This window comes from Hippopotamus amphibius, chromosome 7 (assembly GCF_030028045.1).
Source record: "Hippopotamus amphibius kiboko isolate mHipAmp2 chromosome 7, mHipAmp2.hap2, whole genome shotgun sequence".
Taxonomy (NCBI): Eukaryota; Metazoa; Chordata; class Mammalia; order Artiodactyla; family Hippopotamidae; genus Hippopotamus; species Hippopotamus amphibius.
In genome coordinates, this window is record NC_080192.1 from 141,644,805 (window position 1) to 141,666,339 (window position 21,535).

The following is a 21,535-nucleotide window of genomic DNA, read 5'->3' on the forward strand; positions in this document are numbered from 1 at the left end:
TTTTAACTCCGTGGGGGATAAGCGCATGGTCAGGGACTGTGGTTTAGCACGCTGCTTTATATGTAGTACCAATTAATATCAATATTCGTCAACTTCAAGCTGCTGTCCTAAAATTGCTTAAAATCACAGCAGTTTCTTTAAAGTGGTCTACATTGAATTTTTTAAAAATACCTTGCATTTCATGAAGGTTTGTCTTTTATGGTTAGTCAAACCACTTATCAAGACCTTTACTTTGTTTTTAAAAATTGTATAGATTATGCTAGTTAGAAAGTTCTTGACGGGACTTTTTAATGCTCATTAAGAGTTGTTTTTCATGTTTGTAAGCCTCACAGCCTTTGGCAGGAGTGGTGGGATCACCCTCTCTAATCAGGCAAAATAATAGAACTAAAGTAGTATGGCTGTATCTAACATGTACTTTTTTTTTTTTTTTTTAATGATTGAAGAGGGTATTGGGGGCCATTTTCCTTTGTTATAACTCTCTTCCTCTGTTCCTCCTACCTTCCCTTCTCCAAAAAGTTTAAGCCAGATTTAATAATTTCCATTTTGAATTTTGGTTTTTTTCCCCTGTATAATTGATTACTATCAAAATACACAGGCAAGTAGTCAATGGAAGTTCCATTTTGTAAAAGCCCCAGAGTTCTCTCTACTGAAAGCCTCCACCATGAGAGAGGGTTTCAATAGCTTGGCTTTTCCGCTGAGTGTTATTTCCTTTGGGATAAGCGTTGACCTCAATGGGTGAGGCGTCTGCTGGAAAGATTTGTATCAAGGGCAGAAGAGTAAAAAGCGATCACAGTATTTTATGGAAGTAATTGGGTTACAAATTGAAGTATTCATATTTTATTACTTGTTTATAAATTCTGTTCAATCCTATGTTCCTCAGCCTTTCATTAGGACTAATTATGGATCCTGACAGCCCATTTTAGGTTAAATCTAAAGAACTCCACATTCAGAATTTTAATTTTTAATCAATTAAATGAAGTGGACCATACAAGATGGAATGTAATTATCAAGTAATTAATTGAAAACCTTTAAAAAGGGTAATTCTCATTTTAGAATCCTCATTTTGTTTGCCATGGTTGGCAAACAAAAAATCTGGTATGCAAGACTTCCCTGGTGGTGCAGTTGTTAAGAATCTGCCTGCCAATGCAAGCAAGGGACAGGGGTTCAATCCCTGGTCCAGGAAGATCCCACATGCTGCGGAGCAGCTAAGCCCGTGCGCCACAACTACTGAGCCTGTGCTTCAGAGCCCGCGAGTCACAACAACTGAAGCCCACACGCCTAGAGCCCGTGCTCCACAACAAGAGAAGCCACTGCACTGAGAAACCCTCGCACTGCAACGAAGAGTAGTCCCTGCTCTCTGCCACTAAAGAAAGCCCACTCGCAACAACAGAGACCCAATGCAGCCATAAATGAATGAATGAATGAATGAAATTTATTAAAAAAAAAGTCTGGTATGCCAAGTATGCTTTTGTAGATTCTAGTACTGTTTTAAATGAAGAAGTAATAGAACTATAGATGGATGTTATTATTGGTACCTGAATTGTTATTTGTATTTTCGTAGTTCTCATGTAAGAGTATTCATTAATATCATTGATCCCAGACTGAGAGTTTTCCCTTTCAAGCCTAACTTCTTCCTACTTTGGTTTTCTTTTCCATTATGGACTTTGTTATGCACTTTCGGTTATTTCTCAGTACTTCTGATAGAATCGAGGATTTTAAAGTTATATTTAAGGAAATCTGGTTGTAAAATAACTAACTCTTAGTTGACGTGATGGGAATGTACATTTGCTAACCTTTTATTCAACACCGGCAGGTTTTGGGTCCTGCTCCCAGGTGGTGTTCCTTCTTAGACAACTTGACAGAAGAATTAGAAGAGAACCCAGAAAGCACAGTTTACGATGATTACAAATTTGTCACCAAGAAAGACCTTGAGAATTTAGGTAAAAAAATTATGATGAAAGGAAATGTTTATAAAATTATTTCCACTTGTTTTTGTTTTGAGTTTTGAACATTAGAAGTGATGGAGTCACATTTATCTGACAAATCAGATATTAAACATAGTATATATAATCTCTGCTTAGAAAAAGTTTCAGGTAAATTCAACCTACTGAAGCTTTTTTGCATCTTAAATGAGGAGTAATTTTTTTAGCCTACCACTTATGTAGAGGAAAAATATCAGTCAAGGAAGCAGTGACTTTCTTTCAAGTACTATTTGAATGTAATAAGATTTTGAGAGATCTCAGACACCGCACGTAAATGATTTTTGTCTCCCATGTAGGTTTGCTTATTAATAGACCTAATCCAAAACTTAGAACCCATAGATTGAATCCTCAAATATGTAGAACCTTAACAGTTACTTAGGTTTAAAGAATACAAACCAAGAAATGCTTCTTAAATAACAGCCAACACTTAAAATGGGGCTTCCATGTGCCAGGCAGTGTTCTGAGTGTTTTATATGCAGCTTATTTAATCCTCACAGCTATGGAGCGGATACTTTTATGGTTTCATTTTATAGGTAAAGAAACCGAGGCACAGAAAGATTTTTTTTTTTTTCCCAGAAAGATTAAAGTAACTTGCCAAAGGCTTCAGTGGTGGTAAATGTGAGGCTCAGAATTTAAACCTAGAGTCCATGCTCTTAACCTCGGCCATATTGATGCCTCTGAAGAACGTATTTACCTTAGTTAACTAGCACTAGTTTGTAGGATTTTGCTAATCTTGTTCTATTGTTGGGAAAATACATAGCAAATTATTGAGAATGAGAAAACTTGGAGGATCCATTCTCTGCAAGCATAGGCAGCTTAGTTGTCTTCAGAACAAGTAGATGTACAGCAGCAGTTGAATGTTAAAAGAAAATGGAATCATACACCAAATAGATTAGAAGAGAGATTCTTAAACTTTATTTTTAAACTATGTATCTTTTAGCACAGTTAATCCACACAGAATTATTTTCTACCAGCTACCACCAAAATAATTCTTTAAATTTTAAAGAAAAGAGTTGTATTTAGCCTTTTTAAAAAAATGACTTACGGATGAAATAGGATAGGTCTTCCTTCTGAAGTGCCTTCTTAAATAGCTCCAAATATAGTATGCTTGTGTCATGCTCAGCTGCCTTCTTAAACTGGAGAATAAAAAGTCATTGCTATTTTGTGGATTTTAAAAAACTACTGTGTTTAGTATATTTTGGGTGCTTTTTCAGTCTCTTCACTATGTTTATTTTGGGTGAGGAAGGCAGTTATGAAGGTTTAGATACATTTTGTTAAAATGCATTCATATTGACTATTTTTAAAACTATGGAAATAGATATAATAGTCAACAAAATAAGTTATCCTAGAAGTCACTTTCATGTATATTAGTAATATCTTTTAATATTAAATGAGCCATTAGTTATAATTTTTCAGCAGATTTTTTACCATCATATATAAAACCTTTTAAATAATTTATGTTAAAGTAAAAATAAGGCCATGTAACTAACTTACCTTATTTCTTAAGATTATAGCATTGAATACTTGCAAGTTCTGACATTTCGCAGCTACAGCCTTTAGGCCTTTAGGTCCTATACCATGGTATTTCCCCAGATGTGTTTCATGGACCACTGCGTCTGTAAGGAGTGCTGAATGGGTAGCATAGTGGCTAATATCATGGGCATTAGAGATGGGCTGCCGTGGGCTCACATCCCACCTCTACCACGGAACAGCTCTATGACTTGGCCAATTTACTTAACCTCACTGTGCCTTGGTCTCCTCATCTATAAAATGGCAATAATAATGGTACCTATGCATAGGCTTGCTTGGAGAATGAATCAGATAATGCTTGAAAAGTACTCAGCACAGTATATAAACATAATGCATAAATGTTACCTATCATTTTAAGAGATTTGTGGTAAATAAGTTTGAGAAATATTAGGTTAAGCCAAGTTAAATCAGTTCCTCTACTTATGGACTTCTTTGAGCCTTTAATGTCATCATACACTATAAATCTCCAGGAGGGAGGGGGAAACACAAAACAGTTCCCAAACTACTTGGTCGTAGAACCTCTTCTTCCTCAAAGAGCTCTTGGGACTCATGTTCTGTGGAGCTAAGGATGCTGCACAGAAAAGCTGCTGCTGCCAGGCTCTCTGTGTAGAATTGTTTTAATATGAAAAGCTTTCCGATGGTTTTTATTTATGACCTAACTTGGAATGAAAATAATTCTGGGCCATAAATACAAGTTTTATATACCTAATAGAGGAAGCAAAAAAATTATGAAAACACATGTTCAGGTACCTAGATGCAGATTGTTATGCATTTGGACATTTCATTAAGGTTCAGCCCTCCTCTCCGCCTGCCCCCTTTTAAGTTTCCGCTGTGCAAATCCAAACCCTGTAGTTTTATTAACCTAACAAATTCTAGGAGAGTATTTTTCTGACCAAGTCTTATTACCTTATGAGATTATCCTAAATTTAATTTTGCCTTTTGATGTTGTATAATGTATACTGTTTTGTACATCTATGTGATTTTGCCTAGAATGTGATTTTTAGGTCTGGAGGGATGTTTATTTCTAAAATTTAGAAATCAGAGTAATGTTTTCCTTGGAAATCATAGTTTGTATTATACCAACTAAAGCTGTTGTTCATGTGAGTATATCATAGGTGGTCTTATTCTGAAGATAAATATTCTGGTAGCCTTTCTCTGTGTCAGTATTTGCAGTTCATAAGCAATTCTGTGACATAGGCAGAGCATCCTTACGTGACCACCAGCACCACTAATTGTAAATGGAATCTACTAAACCTAAGGAACCCTGTGAAATATATTGTATAAAGCTCCCAAACACTGATTGGCATTGAACTTTTAATTCATCCGTGATGAAGTATGTGTGTATATAATATATATGTTGGTATAAGTTCATCAGCTGTTCTTTTTTGGGGGAAATCATGCCCTTTCTACATCATTATTGTGACAATGTCCTTTGTTTCTGGAAATTATGGGCCATGACAGTGGTCTCCCCACTACCCCTGGCACTGTTCCTACTTGGCAGTATGATAGTTGACAACCTAGTATTGATCTCAGCATTTTTTGTTTGTTTGGCCACACTGTGCGGCATGCGGGATCTTAGTTCCCCAATCACGAATCCAACCCATGCGCCCTGCAGTGGAAGCATGGATTCTTAACCAGTGGGCTGCCAGGGAATTCCCCTCAGTATAATTTTTAAAGTTAAACTGGCTCATGGAATGCAGAAATCTGAGAACCACTAGTATAGGGAACCCTTCTTTACTAGTCTGTCATAGTTCATAAGGACCTTTCCATCATTTTTATACTTAGTATTACATTAAAAATAAATAAGGATGATATTGCTTCAGTAGAGTAAAATTTTCTTCGCAGTTATTGAAAAAGGTAATAATATTCCTTAAATTTTTACTCAGAAGTGAACTTATAATCAAATTGTTGTTATGAAAAACTGCTGAATTTTAATCAAGATTTCATAAGGATCTGCCCTCTTCTGATTAACTTTCCCCAGGGCTCACACATCTCATTGGATCACCTTTTCTCCGGGCATATATGCATGGATTTTTCATGGACATAAGACTCTACCACAAGGCAAGTACAAAACTACAGTTATTTTAGGTGACTGATGAGTACTCTGTAGCCATTTCTTCTCCACTTACTTGCATTTTTATAAAGCATACTTAAGATTTGTAAGTGATCTGTCTATTCTTTGGCATAATAGTCATGCTGTATATGAGACATGCTGCTAAATACAGTTCTCTTATTTTCAATTTTTTTTTTCCATTTTGAAAAGGTGAAATTGATGGTAAATCCATTTGCTTATGAAGAATATAGGAAAGATAAGATCCGACAGAAGATAGAAGAAACACGAGCACAGAGAGTCCAATTAAAGGTAAATATTTAGTCATCATTGAATCTACTAGAGAAAGGTACTTCATTTTTATTTCGTTTATTATTCAGAGAAACTTGTCATCCATGTCTTAGGTTTACCATCCTTTACATCTGTTACTAATATTTTTGGTATATTTTATTTGTCATGAGGGTGGATACTCTTTTTTTGGTAACCAAATTTGTTAGTTTCTGGTGTATCTTTTCAGAGTTTCTTTATGTAATTAGAGGTGGATACTGTTTACAGTTTTATCATTATAGACTCTATGGTAATGGTACTGTGGAAAATAACGCCAGGTGAGCTGATACTGTCAGTCCTATCAGGAAAATGTGATGCTGTTTTCAAATAGGTATTTAGATTTTGGGCTTTTGGGGCTTTGCTAATCCCCATTTCTTACTGACCTTTGAGAGTGTTTTAGGCTAGCTGCTCGGATCATGGGAAATGGTCATTAGACTATGCCAGGGCCCAGACAGGAATCGGGCCACACTAGTTCTATTAACAGAGAGAATTTAATGTAAAGAATTGTTACCCAGGTATTAGAGAGCTGAAAAGGCAGAAACACTGAGGTATTGATAAGAGAGGCCATGGCTGCAGGAAGCAGCTGACACTCCAGGGCTGGGCAATAGGAGGGCGGCGGGCCTGAGACCGGGGCCCAGACCTCCAGGGAGGGCTGACAGCTGGCGGTCGGGTCCTGGAGGTAGGATGAGGCTGTTCCTGCGAATGTGGGAGAACCACAAACTGGACTCCCCACTCTGCTGGAGCCACGTATTGTTGCCAGGACAAAGGACTGTTGACGGGGGACACCAACCCAACAGCAAGTGGAGGAAAGTGCAGACCCCGTCCCCCCCTGCCTTCCCGTCCAGATCGAGATCAGCCACCAAGTGACACAGTCATTTCTGCCTGGACATTGTTTACAACACATGCAAACACTTTCAGTGCAAAAGACTAGTGACAAGTTTTTCCTTTTTCCAGATTATTTGTTAGATTTTAAAAGCTATAAATGTGTGTGTGTATTGGCCAGGGCAGACTAAGATATGGAGTCCTTTTGTCCCTGCTCTTTGCTTTAACCTTTAAAGCTAAATTGTAGGTATTTCAGTACAGCTTTTTTTATTTTCCCCTGTACTAGAAATTGCCAAAAGTTAACAAAGAGCTGGCACTTAAATTAATTGAGGAAGAGGAGGAGAAGCAAAAATCTACATGGAAAAAGAAGGTTAAGGTAAGATTTTATAAGGCAGAGAAAATATTGATAAATTGTTTCTTCATTTTCTTGATAGTAACTTGTATCTTTTTTCTTTTTACTTTAAAAATGCATTTAGTTTTCTATTTTCCCTGCTTTTAAGATAGTATATGCTCAATATGGGAAGTTTGTAAAATAGGAAAGAGTAGAAAGAAGAAAGTCACGCATATAATTCCCTCCAGAGACGGGCGTCATTAATAGTCCGGCAAGTTTCCTTCCTGTCTTATTTCTCTTAAAATTATAAACTATAACAGCAGGACACTGTTGTATAAGTAAAGTATTTATCTCGGTTCTCTAAAATAACACACATGGCTTCCCATTTGTATTAAACATTCTTTCGTAAATATTTTTGAGAGCTGCATATTTTATCTCGTGCATGTATTTTAAATAATCCTTTTATTGTTAAATATTGAGTTTGTTGTTTTTCTTTGTACTAACTAGGTTTGTTTATAACTTCATAAGTAAGCGCTTTTCCTTTCGACTCGGCATCACCAGGAGTGTGCAACCCTGTGAATACTGCTCTCTGCACTCCGCTCCTAATGTGAAATAGACCAAGATCGCTCACAGACTAAATAAGGGCCAACGCTTCATTTAGCTGATGTTGTCGAGACAGGAGGAGATTTTTCTAATTTTCCCAGATATGCAAAGGCTTTTTTGTTCCTCCCCGGTGCTGTTTTCTCATCTGCTTAGATCAGGCAGGCAGGTAACCAAGCTGGGCTCTTCTCTAGAATGAGGTGTGAAGACCTATCTCTCCTGCAAGCCTGCAGGACCTGCCTGAGTAGATGGCTGAACCTTGTACCTGGGCCAGCTGTGCTGAGCTCTCAGGAGGGTTTTGTTTGCTTACTTATTCTTACTTGGTTCTGTCTCTGGTTTTTAGGCAGGTAAGTGAACGGGGGATAAGTGAACTCGTCATGTGTTTATTTTTGTACCACTCTCTTCAGCAATGCCAAGGGATTGCAACTGAAAGGCCTTGTGTCTGCCCCCGCCTTGCTAACTAGTTGTGTCATTGTGGGAGACCTTCAGCTTCACTGGGCCATAGCTTGTTCTTCCATAAGATGCAGGAATAGGACCAGCGAGGGGCATTCTTGGTGCTGTGATTTCTAAAAGGATTCACTCTCTCTGTTCCCTCTGCCACCCTCGGCCTCCTCATCCTCTGCCTCTCATCCTGGTCTGTTATGTTCTGTTAATGTACTATTTAAATCTTAACTCTTAGAAGCCTTCCTTAAGTAAATACGCCAGTAAATACATAGATGGCTTTAATGTGTCTGTTTTCATTACATGAACAGTATACCAATATTGAAACAGCTACTTAAGCTTGTTATTATATGAATTTATATATCTATGTGCTGTGGCTGTGCACGTTCCTGATTTACATCAATGTATTAAATGTATATGTATGTCTTAAAATGTTTAAAATGTAGGTGCTTCCTGCTGTCCTGACTTTCTCCTCAGAGTATTCACACTGATTTTCTTGTTAGCCCAGCCCAAGATTGATTAGGAGGTAACCTTTCAGCTTTATATGTCATTCTGCAAGCTTAATGGAAGTGATCTTTGGATTTGCGTGTTCAGTAGGGAGGGAGTGGAACTAACTTAGGCTGCAGATGTGTTCTTTCCCGTGTTTTATGCTTATGAGTCTTTATTATTACGTTTAATGTTATAGAGAGTAGGACACTTAAATTTTAATTTTGATACTTTGTGCAGCATGGTGTACACAGTTCAGGACCCTTTTTTTAAATTTTATTTATTTATTTATTATTTTTGGGGGGGGTACACCAAGTAGGACCCTTTTTAAAGGGCTTATAATTATGATGATGTGGGGGAAGCCCCTTTTCTCATCATCCTCCCCTTTACTTCATAAATTTTTGTTGCGGTTAGGGACGGCCAGAGGAGGTGTAGAACACAGGCGGCCCTTGCTGTGCTCAGTAGTGCAGGATGCTAACAACGACCCTGAGAACTGAAAATGTGCAGGGTGGTCTGCAGAGTCATTGGGAAAATCATGGTTGTCTGTGCCTTTAGAACAATCTTAGTCAAAACGTGTAGAGGGTTATCCTGTAAAGAGTCATCAGACTGTGTGCTATTTCTCCTGCAAGTGCAGAGAAGAGGAACCTTAGAAATTCTTATCTTCTTCCGTCAAAAAACAGTTTCCCTTCTGCTGTTGGAAGCTGGAAGCACGGTGTTTGTAGCTGTGTGAACTATGGACTCCTGCTAAAAAGTAGTGTTTGTAAGATGTGCTCCTCATTTGCTTTTTAGTGGCTTGCTGACCCAAGTCAGGCCCTGTTATCAGAGCTGTTTCTTTCCAGAAATACTTAAATACAGTCATCTAAAAACCTGAGACTGTTGTTAGTGCGTATGATTTGTGTGTAACAGTTTTATCTAATTAAAATGACCTTGGGGGACTTCCCTGGTGGCGCAGTAGTTAAGAATCTGCCTGCCAGTGCAGGGGACACAGGTTCGGTCCCTGGTCTGGGAAGATCCCACATGCCACGGAGCAGCTAAGCCACAACTACTGACCCTGCACTCTAGAGCCCTCAGGCCACAACTACTGAGCCCTTGTGCCACAACTACTGAAGCTCATGCACCTAGAGCCTGTGCTCTGCAACAAGAGAAGCCACTGCAATGAGAAGCCCATGCACCTCAACAAAGAGTAGCCCCTGCTCACCGCAACTAGAGAAAGCCAGTGTGCAGCAACAAAGACCCAACGCAGCCAATAAATAAATTTAAAAAAAAATGACCTTGGGCCTTCCCTGGCAGTCCAGTGGTTAAGACTCAGTGCTTTCACTGCCAGGGCCTGGGTTCAATCCCTGATTGGGGAAATAAGATCCCACAAGCCACATGGCATGGCCCCCCCGCCCCCTCCAAAAGAAAGACCATAAAAACCATTCCTGAATTAAGGAAAGAATCCTTCGTTATAATTGTAGAGAATGCTTGAAAAAATTATTAAATCCATCAGCAGTTCATTAGTCTTGTCTTTGAACTCAGCTCTTCAAACCCTCAAGAGCTTTAATAGCTGTGATAACTTCTGATTTGAAAGTCTGTATGATGCAGTTATGTTCAGCTTTGGCTGCAGCTGAAATCTGATGGAGGCAGACAGTGACTTATGTTCCCAGATATCGCTACCACTGATAACATAATTAAAGTCTAATAAGATGTTTACCATGCAGTGATGGTGGATCTGCAGTGGCAAGTGACCCACCACATAATGTCAAGAAGCATTATCTGGACCTTATCCAAACTCAGAAATTTGGTGGTATTAATTCTAATTAAGAATTAATTCATGTATTCTTTCAGCCAATATGCATTGAGCTCCCAGTAGGCACAAGCAGCTTGGAGAGGCTTGCACATGGTGGTCCATTTGACTTGTAAGGGTATGAACTGTGGTTGAGCCACTTTGCCTACAAGTGCCACTTCTTGCCTGTTGGCCTTTTCTGCCAAATTTTCACTGTTGCCTTAAAGTCTCCAATGAAGGTACTTCTCTCGGATTCCGCAGCAGCTCAGCCAGGTGCTGTCGTGCACGGCATCTGTAGGCTGAGTGTATTCTGTGGCCTGGAGACCATGGGAAAGGTGTGCTAGCAACCTCAGGGATTATCCCATGCCGTGAGCAGTGCAGATGTAAGTGATCAGTCACCTCACCAGGGAACAGACATAATCGTGCATAGATCAGGGTAGTTTTAGCATCCAAAATATTATGTTTTAAAGCTTTTCAGTAGCAATTAAAAATTGTGTTTTTGTCCTTTTGTTACAGTTCTATACGCAGAGTTTTAAAAACTAAATATTTCTTCAAGGTTTGTGGGAATGTAGGCTATCCTTTTGTCTTTCTCTTTACCACCCCCTCTTCTCTTCCCTCTCCCATTTTCACCTCTCCTGACATTTTTGCCTTTTTAGGTCATTATTTTGGTCTAAAACTCTGTGTCTCTTACTATTGCCCAAAGTGCTACTTCTTGACTTTCAAATGTCAGACATTGTCTTTTGATAACTCCCTCCCAGTAAAGTTATCTGCTAATTTTGGCTAAGTCAATATTCAGCGTTTACTTTGTTATGACTGTGCAGATGCTCTTTACATCTGAATTGGAGTCATCTAGTGACATTTCCTGCACAACTTTAGTCTTCCCTGGACTTAGTAATTGACTTTTTATTAGTTTTCTAAGTACTTATCACTAGTCAACCCTCAATTCTTTGCCACTTGTCTGAATCTCATGTCTTCCTAGTTACATGAAGATCAGTTGTTATGTAAATGGTACTTTCCCGAAGACGGCTCTCCGACATCTTCCTGCCCAGCTCCATTCTGGGATGGGCATCTTTGACTCCTGGTTCACAGCCAGCATCCTGGTGGTTTCTCCACTTCACCCCCATGTTGGACACAGAATTATAAGGGCCTTCAGTTTTCAGAAGGGATATTGTTTCCAGCCCAGACAGGCAGTCGGTATAGGGGTGTAGTGAAGATTTTCACACACACAGGTTCTCAACAGCAACAACAAAAGCAGGTTACCCTTACGTGCTGCTTTTCCTCAGGAAGTTTGTTAGGATTTTCTTCTCCAAAATAAGAGAGTTCAAGAAAGAGGATGAGTCCAAGGAAGGCTCCTGAGTTGGCCCTGTGCCTTGCTGGGGATGTCTTCCATCCAGAGATCCAGCCCGCAGTGCTGGCCACCTGCTGGGCCCTTTCAATTCAGGAACTTAGGTGCTGGGAAATTTTCTTGGAAAAAAATGTTTTTAAGTAGTTTTTCCCTGCTGTGATGCATAGTCGTTTGTTCAGATTTAAGAGTGAAAGACTTGGGACTTCCCTGGCAGTCCAGTGGGTAAGACTCCATGCTCCCAAAGCAGGGGGCCAGGGTTCGATCCCTGGTCAGGGAGCTAGATCCCACATGCCGCAACTAAGAGTTCACATGCTGCAACTAAAGATCCCCCATTGCCACAACTGAAAAAAAGATCCGCATGCTGCAACTAAGACCCAGCGCAGCCAAATAAATAAATAAATTTTTTAAAAAGTGCAAGATTTAAAAAGCTTAGTGGAAGCTCTGAGGTGGTTACAGGGCTCATCAGTCCTGTGTGCTGACCTGGCCAAACTGTTTATCTGGGGAAGTGCCAAACGACAGTTTCTTTCAGCCTTTCTGTCTGCTGGTCAGTCTCCTGCTTGGAGGGTGACAGCCTGGCTAGCAGCATTCTGAGGACTGAGCACTACTGTCAGGAGGGCTTGGGTGTGGAGGGGGGGTGCATCCCAGCCCCTCGCCTGCACCCCCTTGCTGCCAGGTGCCTCCCTCCCTCTACCATGCTACGGCCCCAGCTGGACTCGTCCTCCCCTCCAGAGAAGCCTCCAGTTGGAGACAGCGGGTGCTAGACCTTCCTTCTTGCTTCTGAAACCTCATTGCTCCTGTTTCCTTTCCTGTCCTCCTCATCCTTAAGGATTTGTGTCTTTTTAAAGCCCCTTTTCTATTGTTTTAATGGGATTTTAGCAGAGATTAGAAGAGATGTTTGTTTTCAAATCATCTTTACTCCAAAGTCTGCATCAGCTTAATTTCAAAGATATCATAGCATTGAAAGAATTTGTCTGTTTTCAGTGTTAAGTATTCCTCATACATGTCACTTTGTTGGGACAGAGTAAGCATCCACCTGAGATCTGCACACAGTGTACTTCTTTGCGGCAGGGCTGTGGTATGAACAATACTGAAGCTGGTCCCCAGATGTCAGCGGCAAGTGTTTGGCACCTGTATTTATAGGACAGATCACTAGCCAGACCCTCGTAAACTACTATAGACCAGCACTAACTCATCTCATCCTATTTTTTTTTTTTTAAGACAGCTGTGAAAACAAACAATTAGACTAGGAAAACTCTCTGGGGGAAATATTTTTACAGCTGGGTTAGAAGAGTTTTTATTTTATATTCGTTCATCCAAGGCATACTTGTCTTGAGGCAGTGCAACTTGTTCGTTTTAAATTAATGGGAAAAAAAGAATACTAGCCGACATATTCTTTTTTAACATTTCTCCATTATTTATTAAATGTGGTTATTTAATAATACTGTAAGATGAAAAACATATTTCCCTTGCAATTTATATGTTTACATACATTTATGTATAAAACCTAAAAATGTGTAATAGGCTAATAGCTCTTCTTGGGTCTTTGGCAATATTACCTACCCTGTATTTACAGATAACTCCAAAATTTACCCAGTGTATCCTCCTCTTCTCTTCTGGGCCCTGGTGCCTTGTTTTTAGGCATGTAGTGGTGTCCATCAGAGTCCAGATGATGATCCCCTTGAGCCGTAGATTGGGTTAACCAATCTGAAATGGAACATAATTTCTTTTTTTCTTTAACTTTGCTCATTCACTGGGTTTTTTTTAAGACAGTTTTTTTTAATCTATTTTTTTTTTAGAACTTTTATTGAGATACAGTTAACAGACAATAAGCAGCATATATTTAGAGTGTACAATTTGGTATCCCAATCTCCCAATTCATTGCCCCCCAACCCTCCCTGCTTTCCCCACTTGGTGTCCATGTGTTTGTTCTCTATATCTGTGTCTCTATTTCTGCCTTGCATTTCCTCTTTCATAGTTGTTAGCATTTGCCTTATGTATTGAGGTGCTCCTATACTGGGTGCATATATATTTATAATTGTTATCTCCTCTTCTTGGATGGATCCCTTGATCTTTATGTAATGTCCTTTCTTGTCTCTTGTAACATTTTTTATTTTAAAGTCTACTTTATCTGATACGAGTATCGCTACTCCAGCTTTCTTTTGATTTCCATTTGCATGGAATATCTTTTTCCACCCCCTCACTTTCAGTCTGTATGTGTCCCTAGGTCTGAAGTGGGTCTCTTAGAGACAGCATATACATGGGTCTTGTTTCTGTATCCATTCAGCCAGTCTGTGTCTTTTGGTTGGTGCATTTAGTCTATTTACATTCAAGGTAATTATCGATATGTATGTTCCTATTACCATTTTCTTAATTGTTTTGTTGTTGTTTTTGTAGGTCCTTTTCTTCTTTTACGTTTCCCACTTAGAGAAGTTCCTTTAACATTTGCTGTAGGGTTGGCTTGGTGGTGCTGAATTCTCTTAGCTGTTGCTTGTCTGTAAAGCTTTTGATTTCTCCGTCGAATCTGAATGAGATCCTTGCTGGGTAGAGTATTCTTGGTTGTAGGTTCTTCCCTTTCATCACTTGAAATATATCATGCAACTCCCTCCTGGCTTGCAGAGTTTCTGCTGAGAAATCAGCCATTATCCTGATGGGGGTTCCCTTGTGTGTTATTTGTCATTTTTCCCTTGTTGCTTTTAATAACATTTCCCTGTCTTTAATTTTTGTCAGTTTGACTACTATATGTCTTGGCGTGTTTCTCCTTGGGTTTATCTTGCCTGGGACTCTTTGCACTTCCTGGACTTGGGTAGCTGTTTCCTTTCCCCTGTTAGGGAAGTTTTCAACTATAATCTCTTCCAGTATTTTCTCGGGTCCTTTCTCTCTCTTGTCTCCTTCTGGGACCCCTATAATGCGAAGGTTGGTGCGTTTAACATCGTCCCAGAGGCCTCTTAGGCTGTCTTCAGTTCTTTTCATTCTTTTTTCTTTATTCTTTTCCGCATCCGTGATTATCGCCATTCTGTCTTCCAGGTCACTTATTCGCCCTTCTGCCTCAGTGAATCTGCTCTTGGTTCCTTCTAGTGTATTTTTCATTTCAGTTCTTGTGTTGCATATCTCTGTTTGTTTGTTCTTTAATTCTTCTAGGTCTTTGGTAAACTTTTCGATCTTTGCATTCAGTCTTTTTTCAAAGTCCTGGATCATCTTCACCATCATTATTCTGAATTCTTTTTCTGGAAGGGTGCCTATCTCCTCTTCATTTAGTTGTTTTTCTGGGGTTTTATCTTGTCCCTTCATCTGGTACAAAGTCCTCTGCTTTTTCATTTTCTCTATCTTTCTGTGGCTGTGGTTTTCAGTTCCACAAGATGAAATACTGCTGGTACTGCTTGATACTGTCTGTCTGCTCTTTTGTGGAGGAAGCTATATAGGACTCTCATGCATGCTTCCTGATAGGAGGGACTGATGGTGGGTAGGGCTGGGTGGGCAGAGCTCAGTAAGACTTTAATCCGATTTGGTGGGCGGAGCTCAGTTAAGCTTTAATCTGCTTGTCTGCCAGTGGGTGGGGCTGTGTTCCCACCCTGATGGTTATTTGGCCTGAGGCCACCTAGCATTGGAAACTACAGGGTCTTTGGTGGGGCTAATGGCAGACTCTGGGAGGGCTCACGCCTGTGAGCAGTTCCCAGAACCCCTGCCACCAGTGTCCCCATCTCCTTGTTGAGCCACAGCTGCCCCCCACCTCTGCAGGCAACCCTCCAACACCAGCAGGTAGGTCTGGTTCAGTCTCCTATGGAGTCACTGCTCCTTCCCCCTGGGTCCTGGTGAGCACACTTTTTTGTGTGCCCTCCAAGAGTGGAGTCTCTGTTTCCCCCAGTCCTGTGGAGGTCCTGCAATCAAATCCCGCTGGCTTTCAAAGTCTGATTCTCTGGGGATTCCTCCTCTCGTTGCTAGACTCCCAGGTTGGGAGGCCTGACGTGGGGCTCAGAACCCTCACTTTAGTAGGTGGACTTCTGCGGTATAACTGTTCTTCAGTTTGTGAATCACCCACCCAGCATTTATGGGAATTGATTTTTAATGCGATTGCGCCCCTCCTACCGTCTCATTGAGGCTTCTCCTTTGTCTCTGGATGTGGGGTGTCTTTTTTGGTGAGTTCCAGTGTCTTTCTGTGGATGATTGTTCAGCAGTTAGTTGTAATTCCGGTGTTCTTGCAAGAGGGAGTGAGCGCACGTCCTCCTACTCCGCCATCTTGATCTAATCCTGACAGTTTTTTTTTTTAGAACAGTTTTACATTCACAGCAAAATCGAGAGGACGGTACAGAGATTTCCCATATACCCCCTGCCCCCACACATACACCCCCCCCCCCCCCCCCCCCCCCGCTCCACCCCAGCTAATATCTCCCAATCTCCCAGCCGGGGGGACATTTGTTACAATGGATGAACCTACGTTGATACATCATGATCACCAGAAGTCCACAGCTTACATTAGGTTCACTCTTGGTGTTGTACATTCCATGGTTCTGGACAAATGTGTAATGACGTGTGTCCACTGTTAGAACATCAGGATATTTTCACATCCCCTCAGGTCCTCTGTGCTCCACCTGTTCATCCCTCCCTACTAACCCCTGGCAACCGCTGATCTTTTTACTGTCTCCATTGTTTTACCTTTTCTATAATGTCGTACAGTTAGGATGGTAGCCTTTCCATATAGGCTTCTTTCGCTTAGTAATATGCAGTTAGGGTCCCTCTGTGTCTTTTTGTGGCCTGATACCTTATTTCTTTTCAGTGCTAAATAATACTCAGTTGTCTGGAATGTACCATGGTGTACTTACTGTTTAGCTACTGGGGGATGTCTTGCTTTCTTGGTACATAATTTCTTGCTGTTTATTCCACCCTTCGCCTCTTTTTCTGATCATCTCCAGTGATGGAGCCTAACTCATAGTATCACCTGCTTTCTAGACACTTGAGAGAATTTTAACCCTCTTTTCAGTCTTCCTCCTCCCATCTCCATAGCTGTATCTATCAGTTCTAACTTAGAAGTGTGTCTTGCTGTCATCCTTTCCTAAAACACCCTTAGATTCCAGTTGCCCTACTCGAGGCCCTGTCTCTTTTCCCAGTTTCCTCAAGCGGCCTCTCCCTCTTCCCCCTGACTCTGGTTTCTCCCCCCAGCAGCCCATCATGTGCCAGGCTGCTGTGGAATTGCAAAACAGGCTTCTTTTTGTCATCTGAGATTCTCGAGGCACTCTTTTTTTCTGTCATCTTCCTCTTCCTTATCCTCTTCCTCCCTAGCAGTTTGCCCTTACCTGCAGAATAAGGTCATGGTATTTAAAACCCTTTGCAATCTGATGTGATCAAAAATTGCTTTTTCAAATTTCACCGCTGTCCTTGCATTATCAGACTGTTCACAGCTCCTCAGTGGGCTGGAAATGCTCTTCCCAGATTTTTATCTGTTGAAAACTACCCATCTTTCAAGCCTCCTCCTCAGTGCACATCCGCTGTGAATCCTTCTGAGATGTCTCTTGCTGAAATTACTTTTTACCTCTCTGCTCCTAGAGCACTTTCAGCTCTGTTTAGCATCCTTCATTAGGTGCCTTGTAGCAGAGAGGTTTGTTTGTTTTTTACTCATTAGGTTGTGAGTGCCCTGGGCTCAGGAACTAGAACTGATCTTCTTTGTTTCTTCCTTGAACCTAAATCTGTCTTGGAAATGTTATTTAATCAGGGAAGACTTCGATATGTCTCAAATATCATAGAATTTTAGTAAGGGTTTGTCAGATTCTAGGTACATACAAGTAATAAACAGCCCATGTTCCTTAATGTCTCATGATTTACCAATATTTTGTGTAGCTCTGTTATACAAGTACAGCATTCTGAACTCAGCTACTTACAACCGTATTTACTCTCAGTAGTAGAGAAGCAGCCAGTAAAAGTCTGCCAAGTAGAGCCAGAGTGCACCACAGACAGGTTCATTTTTCCAGCCTGTGTTTAGGTGGTTTACTTTACAAACCATGTTAACTATGTTAATTTATCTGGTTTCCAAGCCTACTGCAGGTAAGGAATAATAGGAGAGCCCTGAGTGTGTAAGGTTATCATCTGTTTCAGTGAACAGATAGGTTTACAGTACTTTCTAGAAAACGTTCTATTCAGAAGTGGTATGAATAAAAAGGAATTCCGTGTCAGTCCTGAGCTATCCAAATGGGTTTCAGTGGTAGAGTTTTGTTGTTGTTATTTTTTAAGCATATGGGAATTAAAAAAAAAATTATTTACTTTTTGGCTGTGTCAGGTCTTAGTTGCAGTGTGCGGGCTTCTTTTAGTTGTGTTGTGCAGCTCCAGAGTGTGTGGGCTCATTAGTCGTGGCACGTGGGCTCCAGAGTGCATGGGCTCTGTAGTTGGGGCATGCGGGCTCAGTAGTTGTGGCGCATGGGCTCTGTAGTTGGGGCACGTGGGCTCTCTAGTTGTGGCGTGTGGGCACAGTAGTTGTGGTGCGCAGGCTTAGTTGCCCCACAGCATGTGGGATCTTAATTCCCCGACCACATATCGAACTGGCATCCCCTGCACTGCAAGATGGGTTCTTAACCACTGGATCACCAAGGAAGTCCCAGTAGTAAGGTTTTATTATGTCAAAATCACAGTCTTACACTGTATCCTCTGAGAACAATTAGATGGCCTAGGGGAAGAAAATTGATGAGACCGTCCTAGGAGGGAAGGAAATATCCCTTACATTTGCAAATAACTCAGTCAGAGTCAGTAAGCTTACCTCACCAGCTCCCCACTGTGTTAATTCGTGACTTACTACTGATGCATACCTCCTCTCCCAGTTTTGGAATATAAAGTGGAAAGACTCACTAATTTTCATTCAGTATAGTAGCTAGGCTTAAAAAGCCACATTTCAAAAACATGTATTTCCTTGAAAATGTTTTTGCATCAAAAACTGTTAATTGAAGAAAATTCTTTCTAATGTATTATGCATAAAATTAGCCCAGAAGACTCACTCTCGGTTCACTGTGTGCAGCAACATCTGTTTTACAGTAACACATATTTCTGAGAAACAGATGAGTAGAATTTGATTGTAGGTAAGAGATAAGCAATTAGAAGTTCTGCAGACTGGTTCTTTAACAATTTCACAATAATCTATTAAGTTGTGCATTATGTAGCTTATTTATTATTGAGTAGAATGTTTTAAACCATCTTTCTTGTCACATTTTATTCTGATATTAACTTTAAATTTTGACATTCTTTTTTTTATAGAGCCTTCCTAATATTCTCACTGATGATCGATTTAAAGTTATGTTCGAGAACCCTGACTTCCAAGTAGATGAAGAGAGTGAAGAATTCAGGCTTTTGAATCCACTTGTTTCCAAAATTAGTGAAAAAAGGAAGAAGAAACTAAGACTTTTAGAGCAACAGGAACTTCATGAAAAGGTAATGTACTCTTTATCATTTGAAATTTGCTCCTGTTTGTTTCATATAAAGTTGTCTGTGTGAGTTAAGAGTCTTTGAATAAACTTGAGCTGTAATTTGTTTGACCTTCAGCTTAGGAGTGTACCTTAGTTAATTAAAGACTTTTTTCCCATGCAAGCAGTGTCACGTACTCTGATGGGCTAATGCTATTTAAAAGAAAATAATGGGCCCGTGTTTTTGGTGGGGGAAAGGAGCTGCTTCTTACTATTTTTATTTTCAGGAAGAGGAGGAAGAACCGGAAGGAAAACCAAGTGATGCAGAAAGTTCTGAGAGTTCGGATGATGAAAAAGACTGGGTTGCAGAGGTCAGGAAACAGCGCCGACTTCTCCAACAGGAGGAAAAAGTGAAGCGGCAGGAACGGCTCAGGGAGGACCAGCAGACGGTCCTTAAGCCCCAGTTTTATGAGATCAAAGCAGGCGAAGAATTCAGAAGCTTCAAAGATTCTGCCACAAAGCAGAAGCTGATGAAGTGAGTAACGCTGCCCTCAGCGCCGACTCGTTGAGTTGTCCCAGACTTGCTTTTCCTCACTGATGCCTTGCCCTAAAGGTGGCGTTTAGATCTTTGGATTAATGTGAGGGAAGCACCACAGGCCTGAGGGGAAATACACTGGTCTTCACTGTGACTGTTTTTAACAACCTTTGGAGGTATAGTTGACATATAGTAAGATGCAGGGTGTGGCCCGTGAGCACTGGAGCACTGGAGCGCTCTCACACTGCAGGAGCCACGCTCTTAGGTTATGGTGCTAATTAAGGGCTAACAACTTCTTTAACAAAATTTACTTTTAAAAATTAGAATTTCAGTTATGTTTACCCTCATCATAGTTTACCTGATTGTTAAAAAGGTCACTTAGAAAATTTGCTGGGAATTTTAAGCCTTTTGTAGGAAAACTGAGAGATCAGAAAGAGTGGTATTCTAGAATAGTCGAATACAAAAAGGAAGAAAGTAGAATGGTGGTTGCCAGGGGTTGGGGGGTAGGGAGACATCGTTTAATGAGATAACGGAGCTTCAATTTGGAATAAGAACGCTCTAGAAATGGACAGTGGTAATGGTCGCACAGCAGTGTGAACATCCCCTGAACTGTTCACTGAAAAATGGTTAGCGTGGTAAGTTTTATATTATATATATTTTATCACAGTAAAAAAATCAACCTTAAAAGAAATGGTTTTATTTGAACAGTTTTAGTTGTCAGGTGTCTCAAGTAAGGAACTAGCTGGGTGCGTAAGCCCAAAATGTTTGTAAGCTCTGAGTCATGTAAGTCTCTGCTTTGAGAATTTCTAGGCCAAGTATTGATACACAGGATTTGGATGTGAAAGAACAGTCAAGGTAGATAATCTTGTAAGACGAGCCTAAACGTCTGGAGAGCCCGGGTGGGGGGAGAGGAGCTGAGCAAGAAGGGGCGGCATTGCGGGGGGGGGGGGGGGGGGGTAGTGCCAGTTCTGTCCCCTGTACTTTCCTAGCTCCCAGCTTCCCGTTCTGAAAAGTGTGGTTTTTCAGACAGAAGAAGGGGGAAAACATGGGGAGAACATTGATAGAGAGGCTGATTGTTTCTGGAGTGAGATATGCCTGTTCATCTTTATTTTGCCAGTTTCTGGCAAATATCTGGGAAACCAGATGTTGCGTGAACCCTACAACTTAGATCCAGGAGCATCTAGAGATTCTGGTTCTGACTAACAAAAGGTACATTGGTAGACAAAGAATCTAGTAATAGGTTTAATATCTTTTGAAGAAATTTTCTTTACCTACCAACTTTTTTTTTCATAACTTTCTTAAATATAATTTTTATAATATACAGTTCATGTACTTAAACTGTATAATTCATTGGTTTTTAGCCTGTTCACAGGGCTGTGCAACCACCACCACAGGCAGTTGACAACATTTTCATCGCCCCCAAACAAAATTCCTTACCCCATCAGTATTTACTTCTGTTTACCCCACCTCACCCTATCTGCGGGCAACCACTAATCTAGTCTCTCTCTATAGATTTGACTATTCTGACATTCCATACAGTAGGTGGCGTTTTGTCCGACTGCTTTTACTTGGCATGATGTTTTAATGTTCATCTATGTTGTAGCATGTGTCAGTACTTCATTCGTTTTTATTGCCAAAATATATTCCAGGGTGTGGATAGAGCAGACTTTACGCGTTTATCAGTTGGTGGATACTTGTGTCGTTTCCACTCTTTAGCTACTACTGCAGGTGATGCTGCTGTGAACATTTGTGCACAGACGTACGTTTTCATTTCTCCTGACTACGTACTTAGGAGTGGGATTGCTGGTCACACAGTAATATTATGTCTAACCCTCCGAGAAATTGCTGCACTGTTTTCCAAAGGGGCTTCTTCGCTTTACAAAAGTTCCCATCAGCAGTTTGTGACTCACTTTTTATGTAGTTGTCAGTCTTAGATTTTTATTCA

At 40.5% G+C, this 21,535-nt stretch overlaps 1 protein-coding gene across 2 annotated transcripts in view; it reads left to right on the forward strand.

Moving 5' to 3' along the window:
* NOL10 (nucleolar protein 10) overlaps positions 1–21,535 on the forward strand; it is a 96,504-nt gene that overhangs the window by 61,330 nt on the left and 13,639 nt on the right. For both annotated transcript variants that reach the window (XM_057741007.1, XM_057741006.1), the window contains 6 exons: positions 1,814–1,940; positions 5,494–5,573; positions 5,776–5,874; positions 6,998–7,087; positions 18,910–19,083; positions 19,343–19,590. In XM_057741007.1, the coding sequence (XP_057596990.1) occupies positions 1,814–1,940; positions 5,494–5,573; positions 5,776–5,874; positions 6,998–7,087; positions 18,910–19,083; positions 19,343–19,590 (818 nt within the window). The remainder of the gene's footprint in view (positions 1–1,813; positions 1,941–5,493; positions 5,574–5,775; positions 5,875–6,997; positions 7,088–18,909; positions 19,084–19,342; positions 19,591–21,535) is intronic.